General features: G+C 51.8%; 1 protein-coding gene across 2 annotated transcripts in view; it reads left to right on the forward strand.

Annotated features, from left to right (window-relative positions):
- The first annotated feature begins 4916 nt into the window (after positions 1-4916).
- CTDNEP1 (CTD nuclear envelope phosphatase 1) overlaps positions 4917-27449 on the forward strand; it is a 61422-nt gene continuing 38889 nt past the window's right edge. Inside the window, exon 1 of one of the 2 annotated variants that reach the window (XM_068271951.1) lies at positions 4917-5343. In XM_068271951.1, coding sequence (XP_068128052.1) covers positions 5110-5343 — 234 coding nt within the window. In that variant the 5' untranslated portion in view covers positions 4917-5109. The remainder of the gene's footprint in view (positions 5344-27449) is intronic. The other variant, XM_068271950.1, reaches the window with a different exon arrangement.

Here is a 27449-nt window from a genome sequence, read left to right on the forward strand (position 1 = left end):
CTTTTATAATACTGGAACAGTTCTGACAGGCTTACAGCAGCCGGATATACTCGGGAGCAGAGGGGGCGGGGTCAGAAGTCTCCACAGGCACAGAGGGGGCGGGGTATATTGTCTCCTCAGGCTTACAGCAGCCGGATATACTCGGGAGCAGAGGGGGCGGGGTCAGGAGTCTCCTCAGGCACAGAGGGGGCGGGGTATATTGTCTCAGGCTTACAGCAGCCGGATATACTCGGGAGCAGAGGGGGCGGGGTCAGAAGTCTCCACAGGCACAGAGGGGGCGGGGTATATTGTCTCCTCAGGCTTACAGCAGCCGGATATACTCGGGAGCAGAGAGGGCGGGGTCAGAAGTCTCCACAGGCACAGAGGGGGCGGGGTATATTGTCTCCTCAGGCTTACAGCAGCCGGATATACTCGGGAGCAGAGGGGGCGGGGTCAGGAGTCTCCTCAGGCACAGAGGGGGCGGGGTATATTGTCTCAGGCTTACAGCAGCCGGATATACTCGGGAGCAGAGGGGGCGGGGTCAGGAGTCTCCTCAGGCACAGAGGGGGCGGGGTATATTATCTCCTCAGGCTTACAGCGGCCGGATATACTCGGGAGCAGAGGGGGCGGAGTCAGCAGTCTCCTCAGGCACAGAGGGGGCGGGGTATATTGTCTCAGGCTTACAGCAGCCGGATATACTCGGGAGCAGAGGGGGCGGAGTCAGCAGTCTCCTCAGGCGCAGAGGGGGCGGGGTATATTGTCTCAGGCTTACAGCAGCCGGATATACTCGGGAGCAGAGGGGGCGGGGTCAGTAGTCTCCTCAGGCACAGAGGGGGCGGGGTATATTGTCTCCTCCGGCTTACAGCGGCCGGATATACTCGGGAGCAGAGGGGGCGGAATCAGGAGTTTTCTCAGGTACAGAGGGGGCGGGGTATATTGTCTCAGGCTTACAGCAGCCGGATATACTCGGGAGCAGAGGGGGCGGAGTCAGCAGTCTCCTCAGGCACAGAGGGGGCGGGGTATATTGTCTCAGGCTTACAGCGGCCGGATATACTCGGGAGCAGAGGGGGCGGGGTCAGGAGTCTCCTCAGGCACAGAGGGGGCGGGGTATATTGTCTCAGGCTTACAGCAGCCGGATATACTCGGGAGCAGAGGGGGCGGGGTCAGTAGTCTCCTCAGGCACAGAGGGGGCGGGGTATTTTGTCTCCTCAGGCTTACAGCGGCCGGATATACTCGGGAGCAGAGGGGGCGGGGTCAGGAGTCTCCTCAGGCACAGAGGGGGCGGGGTATATTGTCTCAGGCTTACAGCGGCCGAATATACTCGGGAGCAGAGGGGGCGGGGTCAGGAGTCTCCTCAGGCACAGAGGGGGCGGGGTATATTCTCTCCTCAGGCTTACAGCAGCCGGATATACTCGGGAGCAGAGGGGGCGGGGTCAGGAGTCTCCTCAGGCACAGAGGGAGCGTGGTATATTGTCTCAGGCTTACAGCAGCCGGATATACTTGGGAGCAGAGGGGGCGGGGTCAGGAGTCTCCTCAGGCACAGAGGGGGCGGGGTATATTGTCTCAGGCTTACAGCAGCCGGATATACTTGGGAGCAGAGGGGGCGGGGTCAGGAGTCTCCTCAGGCACAGAGGGGGCGGGGTATATTGTCTCCTCAGGCTTACAGCCGCGGATATACTCGGGAGCAGAGGGGCGGAGTCAGGAGTCTCCTCAGGCACAGAGGGGGCGGGGTATATTCTCTCCTCAGGCTTACAGCGGCCGGATATACTCGGGAGCAGAGGGGGCGGGGTCAGGAGTCTCCTCAGGCACAGAGGGGGCAGGGTATATTGTCTCAGGCTTACAGCGGCCGGATATACTCGGGAGCAGAGGGGGCGGGGTCAGGAGTCTCCTCAGGCACAGAGGGGGCGGGGTATATTGTCTCAGGCTTACAGCAGCCGGATATACTCGGGAGCAGAGGGGGCGGGGTCAGGAGTCTCCTCAGGCACAGAGGGGGCGGGGTATATTGTCTCAAGCTTACAGCAGCCGGATATACTCGGGAGCAGAGCGGGCGGGGTCAGGAGTCTCCTCAGGCACAGAGGGGGCGGGGTATATTGTCTCAGGCTTACAGCGGCCGGATATACTTGGGAGCAGAGGGGGCGGGGTCAGGAGTCTCCTCAGGCACAGAGGGGGCGGGGTATATTGTCTCAGGCTTACAGCGGCCGGATATACTCGGGAGCAGAGGGGGCGGGGTCAGGAGTCTCCTCAGGCGCAGAGGGGGCGGGGTATATTGTCTCAGGTTTACAGCAGCCGGATATACTCGGGAGCAGAGGGGGCGGGGTCAGCAGTCTCCTCAGGCACAGAGGGGACGGGGTATATTCTCTCCTCAGGCTTACAGCGGCCGGATATACTCGGGAGCAGAGGGGGCGGGGTCAGGAGTCTCCTCAGGCACAGAGGGGGCGGGGTATATTGTCTCAGGCTTACAGCAGCCGGATATACTCGGGAGCAGAGGGGGCGGAGTCAGCAGTCTCCTCAGGCGCAGAGGGGGTGGGGTATATTCTCTCCTCAGGCTTACAGCGGCCGGATATACTCGGGAGCAGAGGGGGCGCGGTCAGTAGTCTCCATAGGCACAGAGGGGGCGGGGTATATTATCTCAGGCTTACAGTGGCCGGATATACTCGGGAGCGGAGGGGGCGGAGTCAGCAGTCTCCTCAGGCACAGAGGGGGCGGGGTATATTATCTCAGGCTTACAGTGGCCGGATATACTCGGGAGCAGAGGGGGCGCGGTCAGTAGTCTCCATAGGCACAGAGGGGGCAGGGTATATTATCTCAGGCTTACAGTGGCCGGATATACTCGGGAGCAGAGGGGGCGCGGTCAGTAGTCTCCATAGGCACAGAGGGGGGCGGGGTATATTATCTCAGGCTTACAGTGGCCGGATATACTCGGGAGCAGAGGGGGCGGGGTCAGGAGTCTCCTCAGGCACAGAGGGGGCGGGGTATATTATCTCAGGCTTACAGTGGCCGGATATACTCGGGAGCAGAGGGGGCAGGGTCAGCAGTCTCCTCAGGCACAGAGGGGGCGGGGTATATTATCTCAGGCTTACAGTGGCCGGATATACTCGGGAGCAGAGTGGGCGGGGTCAGCAGTCTCCTCAGGCACAGAGGGGGCGGGGTATATTCTCTCCTCAGGCTTACAGCGGCCGGATATACTCGGGAGCAGAGTGGGCGGGGTCAGCAGTCTCCTCAGACACAGAGGGGGCGGGGTATATTCTCTCTTCAGGCTTACAGCGGCCGGATATACTCGGGAGCTGAGGGGGCGGAGTCAGGAGTCTCCTCAGGCGCAGAGGGGGCGGGGTATATTGGCTCCTCGGGCTTTCAGCGGCCAGATGTACGCGGGAGCAGAGGGGGCGGGGTCAGCAGTCTCCTCAGGTAGACAAGACAAGACAAATAACATTTATATTGCACTTTTCTCCTTGCGGACTCAAAGCGCCAGAGCAGAGCAGCAGCCACTAGGGGGCGCTCTATTGGCAGTAGCAGTGTAAGGGAGACTTGCCAAAGGTCTCCTACTGAATTAGTGCTGGCTTACTGAACAGGCAGAGCCGAGATTCGAACCCTGGTCTCCTGTGTCAGAGGCAGAGCCCTTAACCACCATCAGCCAACAAGGTACAGAGGGGGCGGGGTATATTGTCTCCTCAGGCTTACAGTGGCCGGATATACTCGGGAGCAGAGGGGGCGCGGTCAGGAGTCTCCTCAGGCACAGAGGGGGCGGGGTATATTATCTCAGGCTTACAGTGGCCGGATATACTCGGGAGCAGAGGGGGCAGGGTCAGCAGTCTCCTCAGGCACAGAGGGGGCGGGGTATATTATCTCAGGCTTACAGTGGCCGGATATACTCGGGAGCAGAGGGGGCAGGGTCAGGAGTCTCCTCAGGCACAGAGGGGGCGGGGTATATTATCTCAGGCTTACAGTGGCCGGATATACTCGGGAGCTGAGGGGGCGGGGTCAGGAGTCTCCTGAGGCGCAGAGGGGGCGGGGTATATTATCTCAGGCTTACAGTGGCCGGATATACTCGGGAGCAGAGTGGGCGGGGTCAGCAGTCTCCTCAGGCACAGAGGGGGCGGGGTATAATCTCTCTTCAGGCTTACAGCGGCCAGATATACTCGGGAGCTGAGGGGGCGGAGTCAGGAGTCTCCTCAGGCGCAGAGGGGGCGGGGTATATTGGCTCCTCGGGCTTTCAGCGGCCAGATGTACGCGGGAGCAGAGGGGGCGGGGTCAGCAGTCTCCTCAGGTAGACAAGACAAATAACATTTATATTGCGCTTTTCTCCTTGCGGACTCAAAGCGCCAGAGCAGCAGCCACTAGGGGGCGCTCTATTGGCAGTAGCAGTGTAAGGGAGACTTGCCAAAGGTCTCCTACTGAATTAGTGCTGGCTTACTGAACAGGCAGAGCCGAGATTCGAACCCTGGTCTCCTGTGTCAGAGGCAGAGCCCTTAACCACCATCAGCCAACAAGGTACAGAGGGGGCGGGGTATATTGTCTCCTCAGGCTTACAGCGGCCGGATATACTCGGGAGCAGAGGGGGCGCGGTCAGGAGTCTCCTCAGGCACAGAGGGGGCGGGGTATATTGTCTCAGGCTTACAGTGGCCGGATATACTCGGGAGCAGAGGGGGCAGGGTCAGCAGTCTCCTCAGGCACAGAGGGGGCGGGGTATATTATCTCAGGCTTACAGTGGCCGGATATACTCGGGAGCAGAGAGGGAGGGGTCAGCAGTCTCCTCAGGTAGCGGGGGCGGGGTATATTGTCTCAGGCTTACAGTGGCCGGATATACTCGGGAGCAGAGAGGGAGGGGTCAGGAATTTTCTCAGGCAGAGAGTAGGCGGGGTATGGGGGAAGTCTTCTCAGGCGGAGAGGAGTTGGATGCATTCGGTAGGAGGGGGCGGGGTTAGAGGCTGGCAGGAGACGCGTGGCCTCGGACCGGTGGGCGTGGTCGGCCTGGAGCGTCCGTCTGAAGTGGCGGGAAGAGGCGACGCACGCGCAGTAGGCGCAGTGTAGGGCGCGCGGCTCGGACATGCGCAGTGGGTGCAGCGCTCGGCATATAGTGCGCAGGCGCGGCGTACGAGTGAAGTGGCGCGTGCGCAGTAGGTGTGTCCCGGTATGAGAGGAAGTGACGCGGGCTCCCAGCCATGGCGGCTGTCAGACGTCTCCTCAGCGGCTGTGTGCCCGGTATGCGATAAGCGGAACCCCGTCCGACGCCCGTCCGCCGTGCTGACCCCGCCCACCCCCGGGATGATGCGGACGCCGGGGCTGCTCGGCCTGCGAGGGTTCGTGGCGTTCGCGGCCAAACTCTGGAGCTTCATCCTCTACATGCTGAGGAGACAGGTCCGCACTGTGAGTATACTGTGGCTCCTCCCACATCTCCTATAGCTCCTCCCACCCCAATACTGCAGCCCCTCCCCCGTCCTGTACATGCTGAGGAGACAGGTCCGCACTGTATCTCTATACTGTATACTGTAGCTCCTCCCACCTCTCCTATAGCCCCTCCCCCATCATGTACATGCTGAGGAGACAGGTCTGCACTGTGAGTATACTGTGGCTCCTCCCACCTCTCCTACAGCCCCTCCCCCATCCTGTACATGCTGAGGAGACAGGTCTGCACTGTATCTCTATACTATGGCTCCTCCCACCTCTCCTATAGCCCCTCCCCCATCCTGTACATGCTGAGACAGGTCTGCACTGTATCTCTACTGTAGCTCCTCCCACCTCTCCTATAGCCCCTCCCCCATCCTGTACATGCTGAGGAGACAGGTCTGCACTGTATCTCTATACTATGGCTCCTCCCACCTCTCCTATAGCCCCTCCCCATCCTGTACATGCTGAGGAGACAGGTCTGCACTGTATCTCTATACTGTAGCTCCTCCTACCTCTCCTACAGCCCCTCCCCCATCCTCTACATGCTGAGGAGACAGGTCCGCACTGTGAGTATACTGTTGCTCCTCCCACCTCTCCTATAGCTCCTCCCACCCCAATACTGCAGCCCCTCCCCTGTCCTGTACATGCTGAGGAGACAGGTCCGCACTGTATCTCTATACTGTATACTGTAGCTCCTCCCACCTCTCCTATAGCCCCTCCCCCATCATGTACATGCTGAGGAGACAGGCCTGCACTGTGAGTATACTATGGCTCCTCCCACCTCTCCTATAGCCCCTCCCCATCCTGTACATGCTGAGGAGACAGGTCTGCACTGTATCTCTATACTGTAGCTCCTCCCACCTCTCCTATAGCCCCTCCCCATCCTGTACATGCTGAGGAGACAGGTCTGCACTGTATCTCTACTGTAGCTCCTCCCACCTCTCCTATAGCCCCTCCCCATCCTGTACATGCTGAGGAGACAGGTCTGCACTGTATCTCTATACTATGGCTCCTCCCACCTCTCCTATAGCCCCTCCCCATCCTGTACATGCTGAGGAGACAGGTCTGCACTGTATCTCTATACTGTAGCTCCTCCCACCTCTCCTACAGCCCCTCCCCCATCCTCTACATGCTGAGGAGACAGGTCCGCACTGTGAGTATACTATGGCTCCTCCCACCTCTCCTATAGCTCCTCCCCCTCATACTGCAGCCCCTCCCCCGTCCTGTACATGTTGAGGAGACAAGTCTGCACTGTATCTCTATACTGTATACTGTAGCTCCTCCCACCTCTCCTATAGCTCCTCCCCCATCCTGTACATGCTGAGGAGACAGGTCTGCACTGTATCTCTATACTGCAGTGGTTCCCAACCTTTTTGGAGTCGTGACACATCAAACCAAACGTTCAGATCTCCGTGACACGTAGACTAAATGCATGTAATGAGAGACAGCGTTTCCCCACTAAATGCACATAAGAGACAGCGTTTCCCCACTAAATGCACATAAGAGACAGCGTTTCCCCACTAAATGCACATAAGAGACAGCGTTTCACCAGTAAATGCACATAAGAGACAGCTTTTCACCAGTAAATTCACATAATAAGAGACAGCTTTTCACCAGTAAATGCACATAATGACAAACAGCCAGTTGTGCCCAGTATATGTAGCCAGGGATATATGTGCCCAGTATATGTAGCCAGGGGTATATGTGCCCAGTATATGTAGCCAGGGGTATATGTGCCCAGGATATGTAGCCAGGGGTATATGTGCCCAGGATATGTAGCCAGGGGTATATGTGCCCAGGATATGTAGCCAGGGGTATATGTGCCCAGGATATGTAGGCAGGGGTATATGTCCCCAGTATATGTAGGCAGAGGTATATGTCCCCAGTATATGTAGGCAGGGGTATATGTCCCCAGTATATGTAGGCAGGGGTATTTGTCCCCAGTATATGTAGGCAGGGGGATATGTCCCCAGTATATGTAGGCAGGGGGATATGTCCCCAGTATATGTAGGCAGGGGTATATGTCCCCAGTATATGTAGTCAGGGGTATATGTCCCCAGTATATGTAGTCAGGGGTATATGTCCCCAGTATATGTAGTCAGGGGTATATGTCCCCAGTATATGTAGGCAGGCGTATATGTCCCCAGTATATGTAGGCAGGGGTATATGTCCCCAGTATATGTAGGCAGGGGTATATGTCCCCAGTATATGTAGACAGGGGTATATGTAGGCAGGTGTATATGTCCCCAGTATATGTAGCCAGAGGTATATGTCCCCAGTATATGTAGCCAGAGGTATATGTCCCCAGTATATGTAGCCAGAGGTATATGTCCCCAGTATATGTAGCCAGAGGTATATGTCCCCAGTATATGTAGGCAGGTGTATATGTCCCCAGTATATGTAGGCAGGTGTATATGTCCCCAGTATATGTAGGCAGGTGTATATGTCCCCAGTATATGTAGGCAGGTGTATATGTCCCCAGTATATGTAGGCAGGTGTATATGTCCACAGTATATGTAGGCAGGTGTATATGTCCACAGTATATGTAGGCAGGTGTATATGTCCACAGTATATGTAGGCAGGTGTATATGTCCACAGTATATGTAGGCAGGGGTATATGTCCCCAGTATATGTAGGCAGGTGTATATGTCCCCAGTATATGTAGGCAGGGGTATATGTCCCCAGTATATGTAGGCAGGGGTATATGTCCCCAGTATATGTAGGCAGGTGTATATGTCCCCAGTATATGTAGGCAGGTGTATATGTCCCCAGTATATGTAGGCAGGTGTATATGTCCCCAGTATATGTAGGCAGGTGTATATGTCCCCAGTATATGTAGGCAGGGGTATATGTCCCCAGTATATGTAGGCAGGTGTATATGTCCCCAGTATATGTAGGCAGGGGTATATGTAGGCAGGGGTATATGTGCCCAGTATATGTAGGCAGAGGTATATGTCCCCAGTATATGTAGCCAGGGGTATATGTCCCCAGTATATGTGCCCAGTATATGTAGCCAGGTGCCCCCCCCCCCCAGGAGGAGAGAGCGAGGGAAGGAGAGCGGCACCTCAGGATGCTCTCGCTCTCTCCTCCGGAACAAGTGCGGTGGCTGGCAGAGGGGCGGAACTTACCTTCCGTGTCTCTGTCCCGTCTGGTCTCGTCGCCGGCGCGGGATGATTTGCCACTACTCTGGCCTGATCCAGACCAGAGCAGCGGCTGCAGAGCCAGAACTTCCGGCCGGCGCATGGAGCGTCACGGAAGGTAAGTCCCGCCCACTGCCAAGCGCCGCCAGCCCGCCACAGTTAGTATCGGAGGGGAGAGTGAGGGAGGCAGAGCACCCTAAGGTGAGAGAAGGGGGGGAGATGGCCCCCTTCTCCGCCGCTGCCCACAGTTCTCCCTCCACTGCGCTTCCTCTCCGAGAGCCGCGACACATACCCAAAGCTGCCGCGACACATGTATGTGTCGCGGCACATGGGTTGGGAACCACTGCTATACTGTATACTGTAGCTCCTCCCACCTCTCTTATAGCTCCTCCCTATCCTGTACATGCTGAGGAGACAGGTCTGCACTATCTCTATACTGTAGCTCCTCCCACCTATCCTATAGCTCCTCCCACCCTGTACTGTAGCCCCTCCCCCATCCTGTACATGCTGAGGAGACAGGTCTGCACTGTGAGTATACTATGGCTCCTCCCACCTCTCCTGCAGCTCCTCCCACCCTCATACTGCAGCCCCTCCCCCGTCCTGTACATGCTGAGGAGACAGGTCTGCACTGTATCTCTATACTGTATACTGTAGCTCCTCCCACCTCTCCTATAGCCCCTCCCCATCCTCTACATGCTGAGGAGACAGGCCTGCACTGTGAGTATACTATGGCTCCTCGCACCTCTCCTACAGCTCTTCCCACCCTCATACTGCAGCCCCTCCCCCATCCTGTACATGCTGAGGAGACAGGTCTGCACTGTATCTCTATACTGTAGCTCCTCCCACCTCTCCTATAGCTCCTCCCACCCTATACTGCAGCTCCTCCCCCATCCTGTACATGCTGAGGAGACAGCTCTGCACTGTATCTCTATACTGTATACTCTAGCTCCTCCCACCTCTCCTATAGCCCCTCCCCCATCCTGTACATGCTGAGACAGGTCTGCACTCTATCTCTATACTGTTTACTGTAGCTCCTCCCACCTCTCCTATAGCCCCTCCCCATCCTGTACATGCTGAGGAGACAGGTCTGCACTGTGTCTCTATACTGTATCTCCTCCCACCTCTCCTATAGCCCCTCCCCCATCCTGTACATGCTGAGGAGACAGGTCTGCACTGTATCTGTATACTGTAGCTCCTCCCACCTCTCCTATAGCCCCTCCCCCATCCTGTACATGCTGAGACAGGTCTGCACTGTATCTCAGCACGGCGGCATAGTGGTTAGCGCTTTCACCTTGCAGCGCTGGGTCTCCAGTTCGAATCTCAGCCTGGCCAACACCTGCAAGGATTTTGTATGGTTTCCCCGTGTCTGTGTGGGTTTTCTCCAGGCACTCTGGTTTCCTCCTACATTCCAAATACATACAGATAAGTTAATTAGCTCCCCCTAAATTGGCCCTAGACTGATACATGCACTACATGATACATAAAATACAATACATACATAGACACACAACTATGGTAGGGATTAGATTGTGGGTCCCTCTGATGGACAGTCAGTGACATGACTATGTACTCTGTAATGTGCTGCAGAATATGTCAGTGCTATATACCTACATAATAATATGGTAGGACATTGGACTAGGACTATGGTAGGATTAGAGTGTGAGCTCCTCTGAGGACAGTCAGTGACATGACTATGTACTCTGTAATGTGCTGCAGAAGATGTCAGTGCTATATAAATACATAATAATAATATGGTAGGACATTGGACTAGGACTATGGTAGGATTAGAGTGTGAGCTCCTCTGAGGACAGTCAGTGACATGACTATGTACTCTGTAATGTGCTGCAGAAGATGTCAGTGCTATATAAATACATAATAATAATAATATGGTAGGACATTAGACTATGACTATGGTAGGATTAGAGTGTGAGCTCCTCTGAGGACAGTCAGTGACATGACTATGTAATCTGTACAGTGCTGCAGAAGATGTCAGTGCTATATACAGTGGTGTGAAAAACTATTTGCCCCCTTCCTGATTTCTTATTCTTTTGCATGTTTGTCACACTAAAATGTTTCTGCTCATCAAAAACCGTTAACCATTAGTTACTATGTAACTATGTAACTTAAAGATAACCTAATTGAACACAAAATGCAGTTTTAAATGATGGTTTTTATTATTTAGTGAGCAAAAAAACTAAAAACCTCCATGGCCCTGTGTGAAAAAGAAATTGCCCCCTGAACCTAATAACTGGTTGGGCCACCCTTAGCAGCAATAACTGCAATCAAGCGTTTGCGATAACTTGCAACAAGTCTTTTACAGCGCTCTGGAGGAATTTTGGCCCACTCATCTTTGCAGAATTGTTGTAATTCAGCTTTATTTGAGGGTTTTCTAGCATGAAATGCCTTTTTAAGGTCATTCTACAACATCTCAATAGGATTCAGGTCAGGACTTTGACTAGGCCACTCCAAAGTCTTAATTTTGTTTTTCTTCAGCCATTCAGAGGTGGATTTGCTGGTGTGTTTTTGGGTCATTGTCCTGCTGCAGCACCCAAGATCGCTTCAGCTTGAGTTGACGAACAGATGGCCGGACATTCTCCTTCAGGATTTTTTGGTAGACAGTAGAATTCATGGTTCCATCTATCACAGCAAGCCTTCCAGGTCCTGAAGCAGCAAAACAACCCCAGACCATCACACTACCACCACCATATTTTACTGTTGGTATGATGTTCTTCTGCTGAAATGCTGTGTTACTTCTACGACAGATGTAACAGGACACGCACCTTCCAAAAAGTTAAACTTTTGTCTCGGCGGTCCACAAGGTATTTTCCCACAAGTCTTGGCAATCGGTGAGATTTTTTTTAGCAAAATTGAGACGAGCCTTCATGTTCTTTTTGCTTAAAAGTGGTTTGCGCCTTGGATATCTTCCATGCAAGCCGTTTTCGCCCAGTCTCTTTCTTATGGTGGAGTTGTGAACACTGATCTTAATTGAGGCAAGTGAGGCCTGCAGTTCTTTAGATGTTGTCCTGGGGTCTTTTGTGGCCTCTCGGATGAGTTTTCTCTGCGCTCTTGGGGTAATTTTGGTCGGCCGGCCACTCCTGGGAAGGTTCATCACTGTTCCATGTTTTTGCCATTTGTGGATAATGGCTCTCACTGTGGTTTGCTGGAGTCCCAAAACTTTAGAAATGGCTTTATAACCTTTACCATACTGATAGATCTCAATTACAGTACTCTTGTTCTCATTTGTTTCTGAATTTCTTTGGATCTTGGCATGATGTCTAGCTTTTGAGGTGCTTTTGGTCTACTCTGTGTCAGATAGCTCCTATTTAAGTGATTTCTTGAATGAAACAGGTGTGGCAGTAATCAGGCCTGGGGGTGACTACAGAAATTAAACTCAGATGTGATAAACCACAGTTAAGTTATTTTTGAACAAGGGGGGCAATCACTTTTTCACACAGGGCCATGTAGGTTTTGCGGGGTTTTTTTTTTTTTTTTTTTTTTTTTCCCCTCACTAAATAATAAAAAAAAATCATTTAAAACTGCATTTTGTGTTCAATTATATTATCTTTGACTAATATTTAATGGTTTTTGATGAGCAGAAACATTTAAGTGTGACAAACATGCAAAAGAATAAGAAATCAGGAAGGGGGCAAATAGTTTTTCACACCACTGTAAATACATAATAATAATAATACGGTAGGCCATTAGACTATGACTATGGTAGGATTAGAGTGTGAGCTCCTCTGAGGACAGTCAGTGACATGAGTATGTACTCTGTAATGTGCTGCAGAAGATGTCAGTGCTATATAAATGCATAATAATAATAATATGGTAGGACATTAGACTATGACTATGATAGGATTAGAGTGTGAGCTCCTCTGAGGACAGTCAGTGACATGACTATGTACTCTGTAAAGTGTTACAGGAGATGTCAGTGCTATATAAATACATAATAATAATATGGTAGGGCATTAGACTATGACTATGGTAGGATTAGAGTGTGAGCTCCTCTGAGGACAGTCAGTGACATGACTATGTACTCTGTAATGTGCTGCAGAAGATGTCAGTGCTATATAAATACATAATAATAATATGGTAGGGCATTAGACTATGACTATGGTAGGATTAGAGTGTGAGCTCCTCTGAGGACAGTCAGTGACATGACTATGTACTCTGTAATGTGCTGCAGGAGATGTCAGTGCTATATAAATACATAATAATAATATGGTAGGACATTAGACTATGACTATGGTAGGATTAGAGTGTGAGCTCCTCTGAGGACAGTCAGTAACATGACTATGTACTCTGTACAGCACTGTGTAATATGTCAGCGCTATATAAATACTTAACTAAAAAAAAAAAAAAATATGCCAGCTAATATGACCAAAAGATAAGACCACTTGTTTGCTTGAACATCACATTCCACAAACTTATGCAACAGGTCTGATCTGAATTAGTTTTTCTGAACGATTTTCTCATAGAAGTGAATGGAAATCGATCAGAAAATCTGCTAAAAAAAACCCGCAAACCACCTCATTGGTCGCTATTCACAAACCATAAGGGCTGGAACCCACAGGAGCGCTTTTGGCAGCACTGCGATACGCTAGCAGTTTGCCAAAACGCTGGGCTAATGTTAATGGATGGGGCAACTTCCACAGGAGCGTTTGCGTTTCTCAAACGCAGGACGTGCAGCATTTTGGGAGCGTTAGCGCTTCAATGTAAAGTATTGAAACGCTAGCGGAAACGCTCAGCAAAACCTAAACTGAGCGGTTTTGCGGTTCAGCACACTGTAACAAAATGAAAAATAATTCACAGGACCAATCAGGATCAAAACGCTACGCACCCGCTGGGCAAAAAAATACAATGTTGCGAAACACGACCAAAAACGCGCATGAATCCGCTTGCAAACCGCTCAGACAAAACGCTAGCGGTTGCGTTTTGCGTTTGCTGATTTCAGTGGGTTCCAGGCCTTAGAGCATTCAGTAATGCTGAAAACAGCTGATTTTACCCGTCACCTTCCCAAGTTACAATTCACTTACCCTGTTACTGCACAGAAAGTCACTGTTCCCGACTATTATTATTATTATTATTTAGTATTTATATAGCGCCGACATATTACGCAGCGCTGTACAGTGTATATATATATATATATCTTGTCACTAACTGTCCCTCAAAGGAGCTCACAATCTAATCCCTACCATTGCCATATGTCTATATTATGTAGTGTAAGTACTGTAGTCTAGGGCCAATTTTTTTTTTTTTTTTTAGGGGGAGCCAATTAACTTATCCGTATGTTTTTGGAGTGTGGGAGGAAACCGGAGTGCCCGGTGGAAACCCACGCAGACACGGAGAGAACATACAAACTCTTTGCAGATAGTGCCCTGGCTGGGATTCGAACCAGGGACCCAGCGCTGCAAGGCGAGAGCACTAACCACTATGCCACCGTGCTGCCCAATGAGGTAAATTACCAACTTGTGCGGTAATTACCTCAGGAAATGTCAAGAAATGTAAAATCACAAAGGTTTCCGCGTTTCAATTACCAGCCAATAGTGTTGGGTATTTTTCTCCAGCCCACAGCAGCTGATAACCTGCTCTCCACATGCTGTGTCTGTGCGGTAACCTGACAGACAGGCTCTGGGGAGAGTCAGGCAGCCAGTGGGGAGAGCCAGGCAGCCAGAGGGGAGAGCCAGGCAGCCAGTGGGGAGAGCCAGGCAGCCAGTGGGGAGAGCCAGGCAGCCAGTGGGGAGAGCCAGGCAGCCAGTGGGGAGAGTCAGGCAGCCAGTGGGGAGAGTCAGGCAGCCAGTGGGGAGAGTCAGGCAGCCAGTGGGGAGAGTCAGGCAGCCAGTGGGGAGAGTCAGGCAGCCAGTGGGGAGAGCCAGGCAGCCAGTGGGGAGAGCCAGGCAGCCAGTGGGGAGAGCCAGGCAGCCAGTGGGGAGAGTCAGGCAGCCAGTGGGGAGAGTCAGGCAGCCAGTGGGGAGAGTCAGGCAGCCAGTGGGGAGAGTCAGGCAGCCAGTGGGGAGAGTCAGGCAGCCAGTGGGGAGAGTCAGGCAGCCAGTGGGGAGAGTCAGGCAGCCAGTGGGGAGAGTCAGGCAGCCAGTGGGGAGAGTCAGGCAGCCAGTGGGGAGAGTCAGGCAGCCAGTGGGGAGAGTCAGGCAGCCAGTGGGGAGAGTCAGGCAGCCAGTGGGGAGAGTCAGGCAGCCAGTGGGGAGAGTCAGGCAGCCAGTGGGGAGAGTCAGGCAGCCAGTGGGGAGAGTCAGGCAGCCAGTGGGGAGAGTCAGGCAGCCAGTGGGGAGAGTCAGGCAGCCAGTGGGGAGAGTCAGGCAGCCAGTGGGGAGAGTCAGGCAGCCAGTGGGGAGAGTCAGGCAGCCAGTGGGGAGAGTCAGGCAGCCAGTGGGGAGAGCCAGGCAGCCAGTGGGGAGAGTCAGGCAGCCAGTGGGGAGAGCCAGGCAGCCTCTGGGGAGAGCCACACAGCCTGCTCCTCACTGTGATTGGATGTGACAGGGATGCTGGTGGGTGTTTATCAATGCAGAAGAAGCTGACAATTCTGCGGGTATCCCTGCATCCCTTTAGATAATTCTAGCATACAGAAGAGCTCCCCCTGGTGGCTGCAGCACATCTAAAGGGATGACTGTATGCATAGCGCTGACAACATCCAAGTCACACACAGCTCTCTGCCTGCCTGCTGATAGAAGGCTGGTAAGGCGCACTTTCCCACCACAGCTTAGTGAATTAAGGCAGTTTGTTCTGTAAATTACCGAATTTCTGCCTCATGGGGGAAAACTTTTGTGAATTTTGGAAAAAAAAAAGTGTAAAATACCGCAGGAGATACTTTACCATCCAAAATGATTGATTATACTGACCTGCTTATTGTGACAAGAGCCCAATGTATATTCCCAGTATTCGTGTGAGGAGGAGACATCGTAACTCAAACACCACTTGGTCAGGCTACACACAATGTGCAATTTAAAGCCCTTCTTACCATCACCAGAACTACAAAGTTTGGGACATGAAATAAAAAAAAATCTGCGCAGGAAATGATGATCCTTATGCAAACCTTCATCTACAGTTTTTAGCCAATGTGTGAGCTTTGTCTCTCTATAGTTGCGCAATTTGGAGCCACCCATAATACAGTGACGAGAAGATCACGCAAACTGTGGCCACGTGAGCAGAAGTGTGTGGGCACTGGGAGATCAGCATTTTCACTTTTGCCTTTCCTGTTAATGGTAAACCTGTGCTGTTTCATAAGCTCACCGAAAATCTCTGCTTTCTCTCACATAGATTCCTTTGGGGCATTTAGCGCACACAATCTTATATTCCACATTAGAAGAAGCACAGAAAAGGTGCTGTCACACGCCCCCTAGTGACCAGACCACTCAATGCTTTCCAATCTATCTTAGCACACAGACTGTCCAACCTCGTACTTGCAATCTGTGCTGAAACTGCCAGAATTGGGCAGCAGACAGGCTAGGAGGGAGCGTACGGGCTGCAGAAACATTTTACATACAGTATTTCAGGTACAGGGCTTCCACTATTCTCATTTACAGGCTGAGAGAAACCTTTCTGACTAATCTAGACCTGCAGATAAAAATCGTTCACACCCTGGCATGCTGATACAATACTCCAGGATAGCGACTCTTCAGGAAGGCTAGGATCCTCTCTGCTGGATGAAAGCAGGGCTGCAGCTGAGACCAAATCACTTTCTCTTTTTATTATTAAAGCAATATAAACAATATATACAGAAAATTATTAAAAGTAACCATTATAGAGAAGAATAGCCCAGTGTAAAATAAAGAAACGGATACTTAATGATTGGGAGAAAACTATCCTTTGTGGAGACTCTAAGCACAGGGAACAGTCCTCTGTTTCAGATTGAAGGCAACAGGGAACCCGGCATGAAAGGTCTTCCAGCTGGTTCTGGTCAGATGGAAAATGGGATAACTCCCCCCCCCCCCCCCCTGCCTGTACCTTGGTTTTATTGAAGCTAGTTTTGGGGTGGGACGAAGCCTGCCCCCTCCGGTTTACAAACCAATCAGAGTTGCATATCTATATCTTTATCTATATCTATCTCTCACACACACAGTAGTTCCATCGAGACTAAAGAGCAATAGTCTAACCCAATTAGTTACATCAAAATTTAATCTCTGCTTTGGAAAGAGTTATGAACGGCCACGATATCTGAAAACGTGCACAATTTAATCTGCGCTTGAATGTGGTATAACTGTAGAGATAGTCAGTGGCATTCTGCTATCTTTCCAAACAATGAGTATAGTTCCATCATGTGCTGCTCACACTAGAAGTCGTGTTGGGCTGTTGCCAGAATGTCTATAGGTGGCCATACACTTATAGATTTGCAACAGATTGACCATCAGATTTCTGTCAGATGCCTGTCAGGTGGAATCTGACAGGAATCTATCTGATGTGTGCCACACACTAGCAACACATTTTCAATAGATTTCAGAATGAAATCTATTGGAATTCGATCTAAATGCATTATTGGACCATTAGATCCAATGCAACTTTTTGGGCCATCGATCTGCTGCCAGCAACAGATCAACCTATATTTTCTATCCTGTCAGATCAAATTGATTGAAAACGACTGCAAATCGATCGATCCTGATAGAATCGATGGCTGAAATGGACCAGTGTATGGGCCCTTTAAGGGATCCTAGTTTTTGAATGGGCCCCCTGCTGTGGATTTCCTGACTTATCCCTTTGTAGGTAACTGTAACAAGGCTAAATAACCCTGTCAGAGTTTTTCGCATGAACCTGTGACAACTCAATCTGTGAAAACCTGGCTATTCAAGTTGTCTAACAAAGACACAAGGTCATCCAAACACAAGCAACCCCAAGTGCTTTGCATTCTGCTATAGCCACACATACAATTGTAATTGTACCGTAAATCACAATCGGTGCAGAAAACAGAGCAGTTGCGTTTTTTTCATGGCTCGTCCGTGACAGGTGTCTTGTACTCTGTAATCCAGTTGTGTACCTGGTATTGGTATCCTGTCGGTGGAATGGATGTGTTTGCAGGTCTTACATCTTTTCTCAGCAGGGCGATGTTCCATTTTGGTCTGGCCTATTCAAGGCTCTCCTGAGAATCATCTGTTTAAGATTGGGTGGTTGTCGATCTGGCAGGAGGGGAGGCTCAGGGAATATCTTTCTCAGCCTCTGATCCTTGTGTGACATTGGGTGACCACCAGTGGGACCCAGCTCTCTTCCTGGGCTGGCTTGTATTCCAGGAGTTGAGATTGAGGGATGATGATGGGTGTTATGGTTTCCTATTGCTGCATAGCCTACAGAATCCTATCTGTGTTACACTGGCAGTACTATGGCTCTCATCCAGCTCTGTATAATGCCTGAACAAGAAACGCCATGGTTGGAAAGCCTTGCAATAACCCATGTACAGCTAGTCCTTAGAGGTATCGCCAGAATCCATGTCCGTTGGTTTCATGTCTGTATATCTGCAACACGACTAATATTGGACCACACTGCACTTGGTTTATAAAAGCAGGAAGTGATTGTAATATGGCCTAACAAAATCTCCCCCCCCCCCCCCCCCCCCTAGCTGTAACTGAATACACGTCTGTACATTGTGTCCTCTGTGTGTATAGTGACCAGGTATGCTGTCACCATGTGTCCTCCTCCATATATAGCCAGTGTTCCCTCTGCTGGGAGCTGTGGTCAGACCACGTGTCTGTACATTGTGTCCCCTGTGTGTGTATAGTGACCAGGTATGATGTCACCATGTGTCCTCCTCCATATATAGCCAGTGTTCCCTCTGCTGGGGAGCTGTGGTCAGACCACGTGTCTGTACATTGTGTCCCCTCCCTGTGTGTATAGTGACCAGGTATGCTGTCACCATGTGTCCTCCTCCATATATAGCCAGTGTTCCCTCTGCTGGGGAGCTGTGGTCAGACCACGTGTCTGTACATTGTGTCCCCTGTGTGTATAGTGACCAGGTATGATGTCACCATGTGTCCTCCTCCATATATAGCCAGTGTTCCCTCTGCTGGGAGCTGTGGTCAGACCACGTGTCTGTACATTGTGTCCCCTCCCTGTGTGTATAGTGACCAGGTATGCTGTCACCATGTGTCCTCCTCCATATATAGCCAGTGTTCCCTCTGCTGGGAGCTGTGGTCAGACCACGTGTCTGTACATTGTGTCCCCTCTGTGTGTATAGTGACCAGGTATGCTGTCACCATGTGTCCTCCTCCATATATAGCCAGTGTTCCCTCTGCTGGGAGCTGTGGTCAGACCACGTGTCTGTACACTGTGTCCCCTGTGTGTATAGTGACCAGGTATGATGTCACCATGTGTCCTCCTCCATATATAGCCAGTGTTCCCTCTGCTGGGAGCTGTGGTCAGGCCACGTGTCTGTACATTGTGTCCCCTGTGTGTGTATAGTGACCAGGTATGATGTCACCATGTGTCCTCCTCCATATATAGGCAGTGTTCCCTCTGCTGGGAGCTGTGGTCAGACCACGTGTCTGTACATTGTGTCCCCTCTGTGTGTATAGTGACCAGGTGTGATGTCACCATGTGTCCTCCTCCATATATAGCCAGTGTTCCCTCTGCTGGGAGCTGTGGTCAGACCACGTGTCTGTACATTGTGTCCCCTGTGTGTGTATAGTGACCAGGTGTGATGTCACCATGTGTCCTCCTCCATATATAGCCAGTGTTCCCTCTGCTGGGGAGCTGTGGTCAGACCACGTGTCTGTACATTGTGTCCCCTCCCTGTGTGTATAGTGACCAGGTATGCTGTCACCATGTGTCCTCCTCAATATATAGCCAGTGTTCCCTCTGCTGGGAGCTGTGGTCAGGCCACGTGTCTGTACATTGTGTCCCCTCTGTGTGTATAGTGACCAGGTGTGATGTCACCATGTGTCCTCCTCCATATATAGCCAGTGTTCCCTCTGCTGGGAGCTGTGGTCAGGCCACGTGTCTGTACATTGTGTCCCCTCCCTGTGTGTGTATAGTGACCAGGTATGATGTCACCATGTGTCCTCCTCCATATATAGGCAGTGTTCCCTCTGCTGGGAGCTGTGGTCAGGCCACGTGTCTGTACATTGTGTCCCCTCCCTGTGTGTATAGTGACCAGGTGTGATGTCACCATGTGTCCTCCTCCATATATAGCCAGTGTTCCCTCTGCTGGGAGCTGTGGTCAGACCACGTGTCTGTACATTGTGTCCCCTCTGTGTATAGTGACCAGGTATGATGTCACCATGTGTCCTCCTCCATATATAGGCAGTGTTCCCTCTGCTGGGAGCTGTGGTCAGACCACGTGTCTGTACATTGTGTCCCCTCTGTGTGTATAGTGACCAGGTGTGATGTCACCATGTGTCCTCCTCCATATATAGCCAGTGTTCCCTCTGCTGGGAGCTGTGGTCAGACCACGTGTCTGTACATTGTGTCCCCTGTGTGTATAGTGACCAGGTATGATGTCACCATGTGTCCTCCATATATAGCCAGTGTTCCCTCTGCTGGGGAGCTGTGGTCAGACCACGTGTCTGTACATTGTGTCCCCTCTGTGTGTATAGTGACCAGGTATGATGTCACCATGTGTCCTCCATATATAGCCAGTGTTCCCTCTGCTGGGAGCTGTGGTCAGACCACGTGTCTGTACATTGTGTCCCCTCCCTGTGTGTATAGTGACCAGGTATGAGGTCACCATGTGTCCTCCATATATAGCCAGTGTTCCCTCTGCTGGGAGCTGTGGTCAGACCACGTGTCTGTACATTGTGTCCCCTGTGTGTATAGTGACCAGGTATGATGTCACCATGTGTCCTCCTCCATATATAGCCAGTGTTCCCTCTGCTGGGAGCTGTGGTCAGACCACGTGTCTGTACATTGTGTCCCCTGTGTGTATAGTGACCAGGTATGATGTCACCATGTGTCCTCCTCCATATATAGCCAGTGTTCCCTCTGCTGGGGAGCTGTGGTCAGGCCACGTGTCTGTACATTGTGTCCCCTCTGTGTGTATAGTGACCAGGTATGATGTCACCATGTGTCCTCCATATATAGCCAGTGTTCCCTCTGCTGGGGAGCTGTGGTCAGGCCACGTGTCTGTACATTGTGTCCCCTCTGTGTGTATAGTGACCAGGTATGCTGTCACCATGTGTCCTCCATATATAGCCAGTGTTCCCTCTGCTGGGAGCTGTGGTCAGACCACGTGTCTGTACATTGTGTCCCCTGTGTGTATAGTGACCAGGTATGATGTCACCATGTGTCCTCCTCCATATATAGCCAGTGTTCCCTCTGCTGGGGAGCTGTGGTCAGGCCACGTGTCTGTACATTGTGTCCCCTGTGTGTGTATAGTGACCAGGTGTGATGTCACCATGTGTCCTCCTCCATATATAGCCAGTGTTCCCTCTGCTGGGAGCTGTGGTCAGGCCACGTGTCTGTACATTGTGTCCCCTGTGTGTATAGTGACCAGGTATGATGTCACCATGTGTCCTCCATATATAGCCAGTGTTCCCTCTGCTGGGAGCTGTGGTCAGACCACGTGTCTGTACATTGTGTCCCCTGTGTGTATAGTGACCAGGTATGATGTCACCATGTGTCCTCCATATATAGCCAGTGTTCCCTCTGCTGGGAGCTGTGGTCAGACCACGTGTCTGTACATTGTGTCCCCTGTGTGTATAGTGACCAGGTATGATGTCACCATGTGTCCTCCTCCATATATAGCCAGTGTTCCCTCTGCTGGGGAGCTGTGGTCAGACCACGTGTCTGTACATTGTGTCCCCTGTGTGTATAGTGACCAGGTATGATGTCACCATGTGTCCTCCTCCATATATAGCCAGTGTTCCCTCTGCTGGGAGCTGTGGTCAGACCACGTGTCTGTACATTGTGTCCCCTCCCTGTGTGTATAGTGACCAGGTATGCTGTCACCATGTGTCCTCCATATATAGCCAGTGTTCCCTCTGCTGGGAGCTGTGGTCAGACCACGTGTCTGTACATTGCGTCCCCTGTGTGTGTATAGTGACCAGGTATGCTGTCACCATGTGTCCTCCATATATAGCCAGTGTTCCCTCTGCTGGGAGCTGTGGTCAGACCACGTGTCTGTACATTGTGTCCCCTCTGTGTGTATAGTGACCAGGTATGCTGTCACCATGTGTCCTCCATATATAGCCAGTGTTCCCTCTGCTGGGAGCTGTGGTCAGACCACGTGTCTGTACATTGTGTCCCCTGTGTGTGTATAGTGACCAGGTATGATGTCACCATGTGTCCTCCATATATAGCCAGTGTTCCCTCTGCTGGGAGCTGTGGTCAGGCCACGTGTCTGTACATTGTGTCCCCTCTGTGTATAGTGACCAGGTGTGATGTCACCATGTGTCCTCCTCCATATATAGCCAGTGTTCCCTCTGCTGGGAGCTGTGGTCAGACCACGTGTCTGTACATTGTGTCCCCTGTGTGTATAGTGACCAGGTATGATGTCACCATGTGTCCTCCTCCATATATAGCCAGTGTTCCCTCTGCTGGGGAGCTGTGGTCAGGCCACGTGTCTGTACATTGTGTCCCCTGTGTGTATAGTGACCAGGTATGAGGTCACCATGTGTCCTCCATATATAGCCAGTGTTCCCTCTGCTGGGGAGCTGTGGTCAGGCCACGTGTCTGTACATTGCGTCCCCTGTGTGTATAGTGACCAGGTGTGATGTCACCATGTGTCCTCCTCCATATATAGCCAGTGTTCCCTCTGCTGGGGAGCTGTGGTCAGGCCACGTGTCTGTACATTGTGTCCCCTGTGTGTATAGTGACCAGGTATGATGTCACCATGTGTCCTCCTCCATATATAGCCAGTGTTCCCTCTGCTGGGGAGCTGTGGTCAGGCCACGTGTCTGTACATTGTGTCCCCTGTGTGTATAGTGACCAGGTATGAGGTCACCATGTGTCCTCCATATATAGCCAGTGTTCCCTCTGCTGGGGAGCTGTGGTCAGGCCACGTGTCTGTACATTGCGTCCCCTGTGTGTATAGTGACCAGGTGTGATGTCACCATGTGTCCTCCTCCATATATAGCCAGTGTTCCCTCTGCTGGGGAGCTGTGGTCAGGCCACGTGTCTGTACATTGCGTCCCCTGTGTGTATAGTGACCAGGTATGATGTCACCATGTGTCCTCCATATATAGCCAGTGTTCCCTCTGCTGGGAGCTGTGGTCAGACCACGTGTCTGTACATTGTGTCCCCTGTGTGTATAGTGACCAGGTATGATGTCACCATGTGTCCTCCTCCATATATAGCCAGTGTTCCCTCTGCTGGGAGCTGTGGTCAGACCACGTGTCTGTACATTGTGTCCCCTGTGTGTATAGTGACCAGGTATGCTGTCACCATGTGTCCTCCATATATAGCCAGTGTTCCCTCTGCTGGGAGCTGTGGTCAGGCCACGTGTCTGTACATTGTGTCCCCTCTGTGTGTATAGTGACCAGGTATGATGTCACCATGTGTCCTCCTCCATATATAGCCAGTGTTCCCTCTGCTGGGAGCTGTGGTCAGGCCACGTGTCTGTACATTGTGTCCCCTCTGTGTGTATAGTGACCAGGTATGATGTCACCATGTGTCCTCCTCCATATATAGCCAGTGTTCCCTCTGCTGGGAGCTGTGGTCAGGCCACGTGTCTGTACATTGTGTCCCCTGTGTGTGTATAGTGACCAGGTATGATGTCACCATGTGTCCTCCTCCATATATAGCCAGTGTTCCCTCTGCTGGGAGCTGTGGTCAGACCACGTGTCTGTACATTGTGTCCCCTGTGTGTATAGTGACCAGGTATGATGTCACCATGTGTCCTCCTCCATATATAGCCAGTGTTCCCTCTGCTGGGAGCTGTGGTCAGGCCACGTGTCTGTACATTGTGTCCCCTGTGTGTGTATAGTGACCAGGTATGCTGTCACCATGTGTCCTCCATATATAGCCAGTGTTCCCTCTGCTGGGGAGCTGTGGTCAGGCCACGTGTCTGTACATTGTGTCCCCTGTGTGTATAGTGACCAGGTGTGATGTCACCATGTGTCCTCCATATATAGCCAGTGTTCCCTCTGCTGGGAGCTGTGGTCAGACCACGTGTCTGTACATTGTGTCCCCTCTGTGTGTATAGTGACCAGGTGTGATGTCACCATGTGTCCTCCTTCATATATAGCCAGTGTTCCCTCTGCTGGGAGCTGTGGTCAGACCACGTGTCTGTACATTGTGTCCCCTCTGTGTGTATAGTGACCAGGTATGATGTCACCATGTGTCCTCCATATATAGCCAGTGTTCCCTCTGCTGGGGAGCTGTGGTCAGACCACGTGTCTGTACATTGTGTCCCCTGTGTGTGTATAGTGACCAGGTGTGATGTCACCATGTGTCCTCCATATATAGCCAGTGTTCCCTCTGCTGGGAGCTGTGGTCAGGCCACGTGTCTGTACATTGTGTCCTCTGTGTGTATAGTGACCAGGTATGCTGTCACCATGTGTCCTCCTCCATATATAGCCAGTGTTCCCTCTGCTGGGGAGCTGTGGTCAGGCCACGTGTCTGTACATTGTGTCCCCTCTGTGTGTATAGTGACCAGGTATGATGTCACCATGTGTCCTCCATATATAGCCAGTGTTCCCTCTGCTGGGGAGCTGTGGTCAGGCCACGTGTCTGTACATTGTGTCCCCTGTGTGTATCGTGACCAGGTATGATGTCACCATGTGTCCTCCATATATAGCCAGTGTTCCCTCTGCTGGGGAGCTGTGGTCAGGCCACGTGTCTGTACATTGTGTCCCCTGTGTGTATAGTGACCAGGTATGAGGTCACCATGTGTCCTCCATATATAGCCAGTGTTCCCTCTGCTGGGGAGCTGTGGTCAGGCCACGTGTCTGTACATTGTGTCCCCTGTGTGTGTATAGTGACCAGGTGTGATGTCACCATGTGTCCTCCTCCATATATAGCCAGTGTTCCCTCTGCTGGGGAGCTGTGGTCAGGCCACGTGTCTGTACATTGTGTCCCCTGTGTGTATAGTGACCAGGTATGATGTCACCATGTGTCCTCCATATATAGCCAGTGTTCCCTCTGCTGGGAGCTGTGGTCAGACCACGTGTCTGTACATTGTGTCCCCTCTGTGTGTATAGTGACCAGGTATGATGTCACCATGTGTCCTCCATATATAGCCAGTGTTCCCTCTGCTGGGAGCTGTGGTCAGACCACGTGTCTGTACATTGTGTCCCCTGTGTGTGTATAGTGACCAGGTATGATGTCACCATGTGTCCTCCATATATAGCCAGTGTTCCCTCTGCTGGGAGCTGTGGTCAGACCACGTGTCTGTACATTGTGTCCCCTGTGTGTGTATAGTGACCAGGTATGATGTCACCATGTGTCCTCCTCCATATATAGCCAGTGTTCCCTCTGCTGGGAGCTGTGGTCAGGCCACGTGTCTGTACATTGTGTCCCCTGTGTGTGTATAGTGACCAGGTATGATGTCACCATGTGTCCTCCTCCATATATAGGCAGTGTTCCCTCTGCTGGGAGCTGTGGTCAGGCCACGTGTCTGTACATTGTGTCCCCTGTGTGTGTATAGTGACCAGGTATGATGTCACCATGTGTCCTCCTCCATATATAGCCAGTGTTCCCTCTGCTGGGAGCTGTGGTCAGGCCACGTGTCTGTACATTGTGTCCCCTGTGTGTGTATAGTGACCAGGTATGATGTCACCATGTGTCCTCCTCCATATATAGCCAGTGTTCCCTCTGCTGGGGAGCTGTGGTCAGGCCACGTGTCTGTACATTGTGTCCCCTGTGTGTATAGTGACCAGGTATGATGTCACCATGTGTCCTCCTCCATATATAGCCAGTGTTCCCTCTGCTGGGGAGCTGTGGTCAGGCCACGTGTCTGTACATTGTGTCCCCTGTGTGTGTATAGTGACCAGGTATGATGTCACCATGTGTCCTCCTCCATATATAGCCAGTGTTCCCTCTGCTGGGGAGCTGTGGTCAGACCACGTGTCTGTACATTGTGTCCCCTGTGTGTATAGTGACCAGGTATGATGTCACCATGTGTCCTCCTCCATATATAGCCAGTGTTCCCTCTGCTGGGGAGCTGTGGTCAGGCCACGTGTCTGTACATTGTGTCCCCTGTGTGTATAGTGACCAGGTATGATGTCACCATGTGTCCTCCTCCATATATAGGCAGTGTTCTCTCTGCTGGGAGCTGTGGTCAGGCCACGTGTCTGTACATTGTGTCCCCTGTGTGTATAGTGACCAGGTATGATGTCACCATGTGTCCTCCATATATAGCCAGTGTTCCCTCTGCTGGGAGCTGTGGTCAGGCCACGTGTCTGTACATTGTGTCCCCTCCCTGTGTGTATAGTGACCAGGTATGCTGTCACCATGTGTCCTCCTCCATATATAGCCAGTGTTCCCTCTGCTGGGAGCTGTGGTCAGGCCACGTGTCTGTACATTGTGTCCCCTCTGTGTGTATAGTGACCAGGTATGATGTCACCATGTGTCCTCCTCCATATATAGCCAGTGTTCCCTCTGCTGGGGAGCTGTGGTCAGACCACGTGTCTGTACATTGTGTCCCCTCTGTGTGTATAGTGACCAGGTGTGATGTCACCATGTGTCCTCCTCCATATATAGCCAGTGTTCCCTCTGCTGGGGAGCTGTGGTCAGACCACGTGTCTGTACATTGTGTCCCCTGTGTGTATAGTGACCAGGTATGATGTCACCATGTGTCCTCCATATATAGCCAGTGTTCCCTCTGCTGGGAGCTGTGGTCAGGCCACGTGTCTGTACATTGTGTCCCCTGTGTGTATAGTGACCAGGTATGATGTCACCATGTGTCCTCCATATATAGCCAGTGTTCCCTCTGCTGGGAGCTGTGGTCAGACCACGTGTCTGTACATTGTGCCCCCTCTGTGTGTATAGTGACCAGGTATGATGTCACCATGTGTCCTCCTCCATATATAGCCAGTGTTCCCTCTGCTGGGGAGCTGTGGTCAGACCACGTGTCTGTACATTGTGTCCCCTGTGTGTATAGTGACCAGGTATGATGTCACCATGTGTCCTCCTCCATATATAGCCAGTGTTCCCTCTGCTGGGAGCTGTGGTCAGGCCACGTGTCTGTACATTGTGTCCCCTCTGTGTATAGTGACCAGGTATGATGTCACCATGTGTCCTCCATATATAGCCAGTGTTCCCTCTGCTGGGGAGCTGTGGTCAGACCACGTGTCTGTACATTGTGTCCCCTCTGTGTGTATAGTGACCAGGTGTGATGTCACCATGTGTCCTCCTCCATATATAGCCAGTGTTCCCTCTGCTGGGGAGCTGTGGTCAGACCACGTGTCTGTACATTGTGTCCCCTCTGTGTGTATAGTGACCAGGTATGATGTCACCATGTGTCCTCCATATATAGCCAGTGTTCCCTCTGCTGGGAGCTGTGGTCAGACCACGTGTCTGTACATTGTGTCCCCTCTGTGTGTATAGTGACCAGGTATGATGTCACCATGTGTCCTCCTCCATATATAGCCAGTGTTCCCTCTGCTGGGAGCTGTGGTCAGACCACGTGTCTGTACATTGTGTCCCCTGTGTGTATAGTGACCAGGTATGATGTCACCATGTGTCCTCCTCCATATATAGCCAGTGTTCCCTCTGCTGGGGAGCTGTGGTCAGGCCACGTGTCTGTACATTGTGTCCCCTGTGTGTATAGTGACCAGGTATGATGTCACCATGTGTCCTCCATATATAGCCAGTGTTCCCTCTGCTGGGAGCTGTGGTCAGACCACGTGTCTGTACATTGCGTCCCCTGTGTGTATAGTGACCAGGTGTGATGTCACCATGTGTCCTCCTCCATATATAGCCAGTGTTCCCTCTGCTGGGAGCTGTGGTCAGACCACGTGTCTGTACATTGTGTCCCCTCCCTGTGTGTATAGTGACCAGGTATGCTGTCACCATGTGTCCTCCTCCATATATAGCCAGTGTTCCCTCTGCTGGGAGCTGTGGTCAGAC

Source organism: Hyperolius riggenbachi, chromosome 3, assembly GCF_040937935.1.
Source record: "Hyperolius riggenbachi isolate aHypRig1 chromosome 3, aHypRig1.pri, whole genome shotgun sequence".
Taxonomy (NCBI): domain Eukaryota; kingdom Metazoa; phylum Chordata; class Amphibia; order Anura; family Hyperoliidae; genus Hyperolius; species Hyperolius riggenbachi.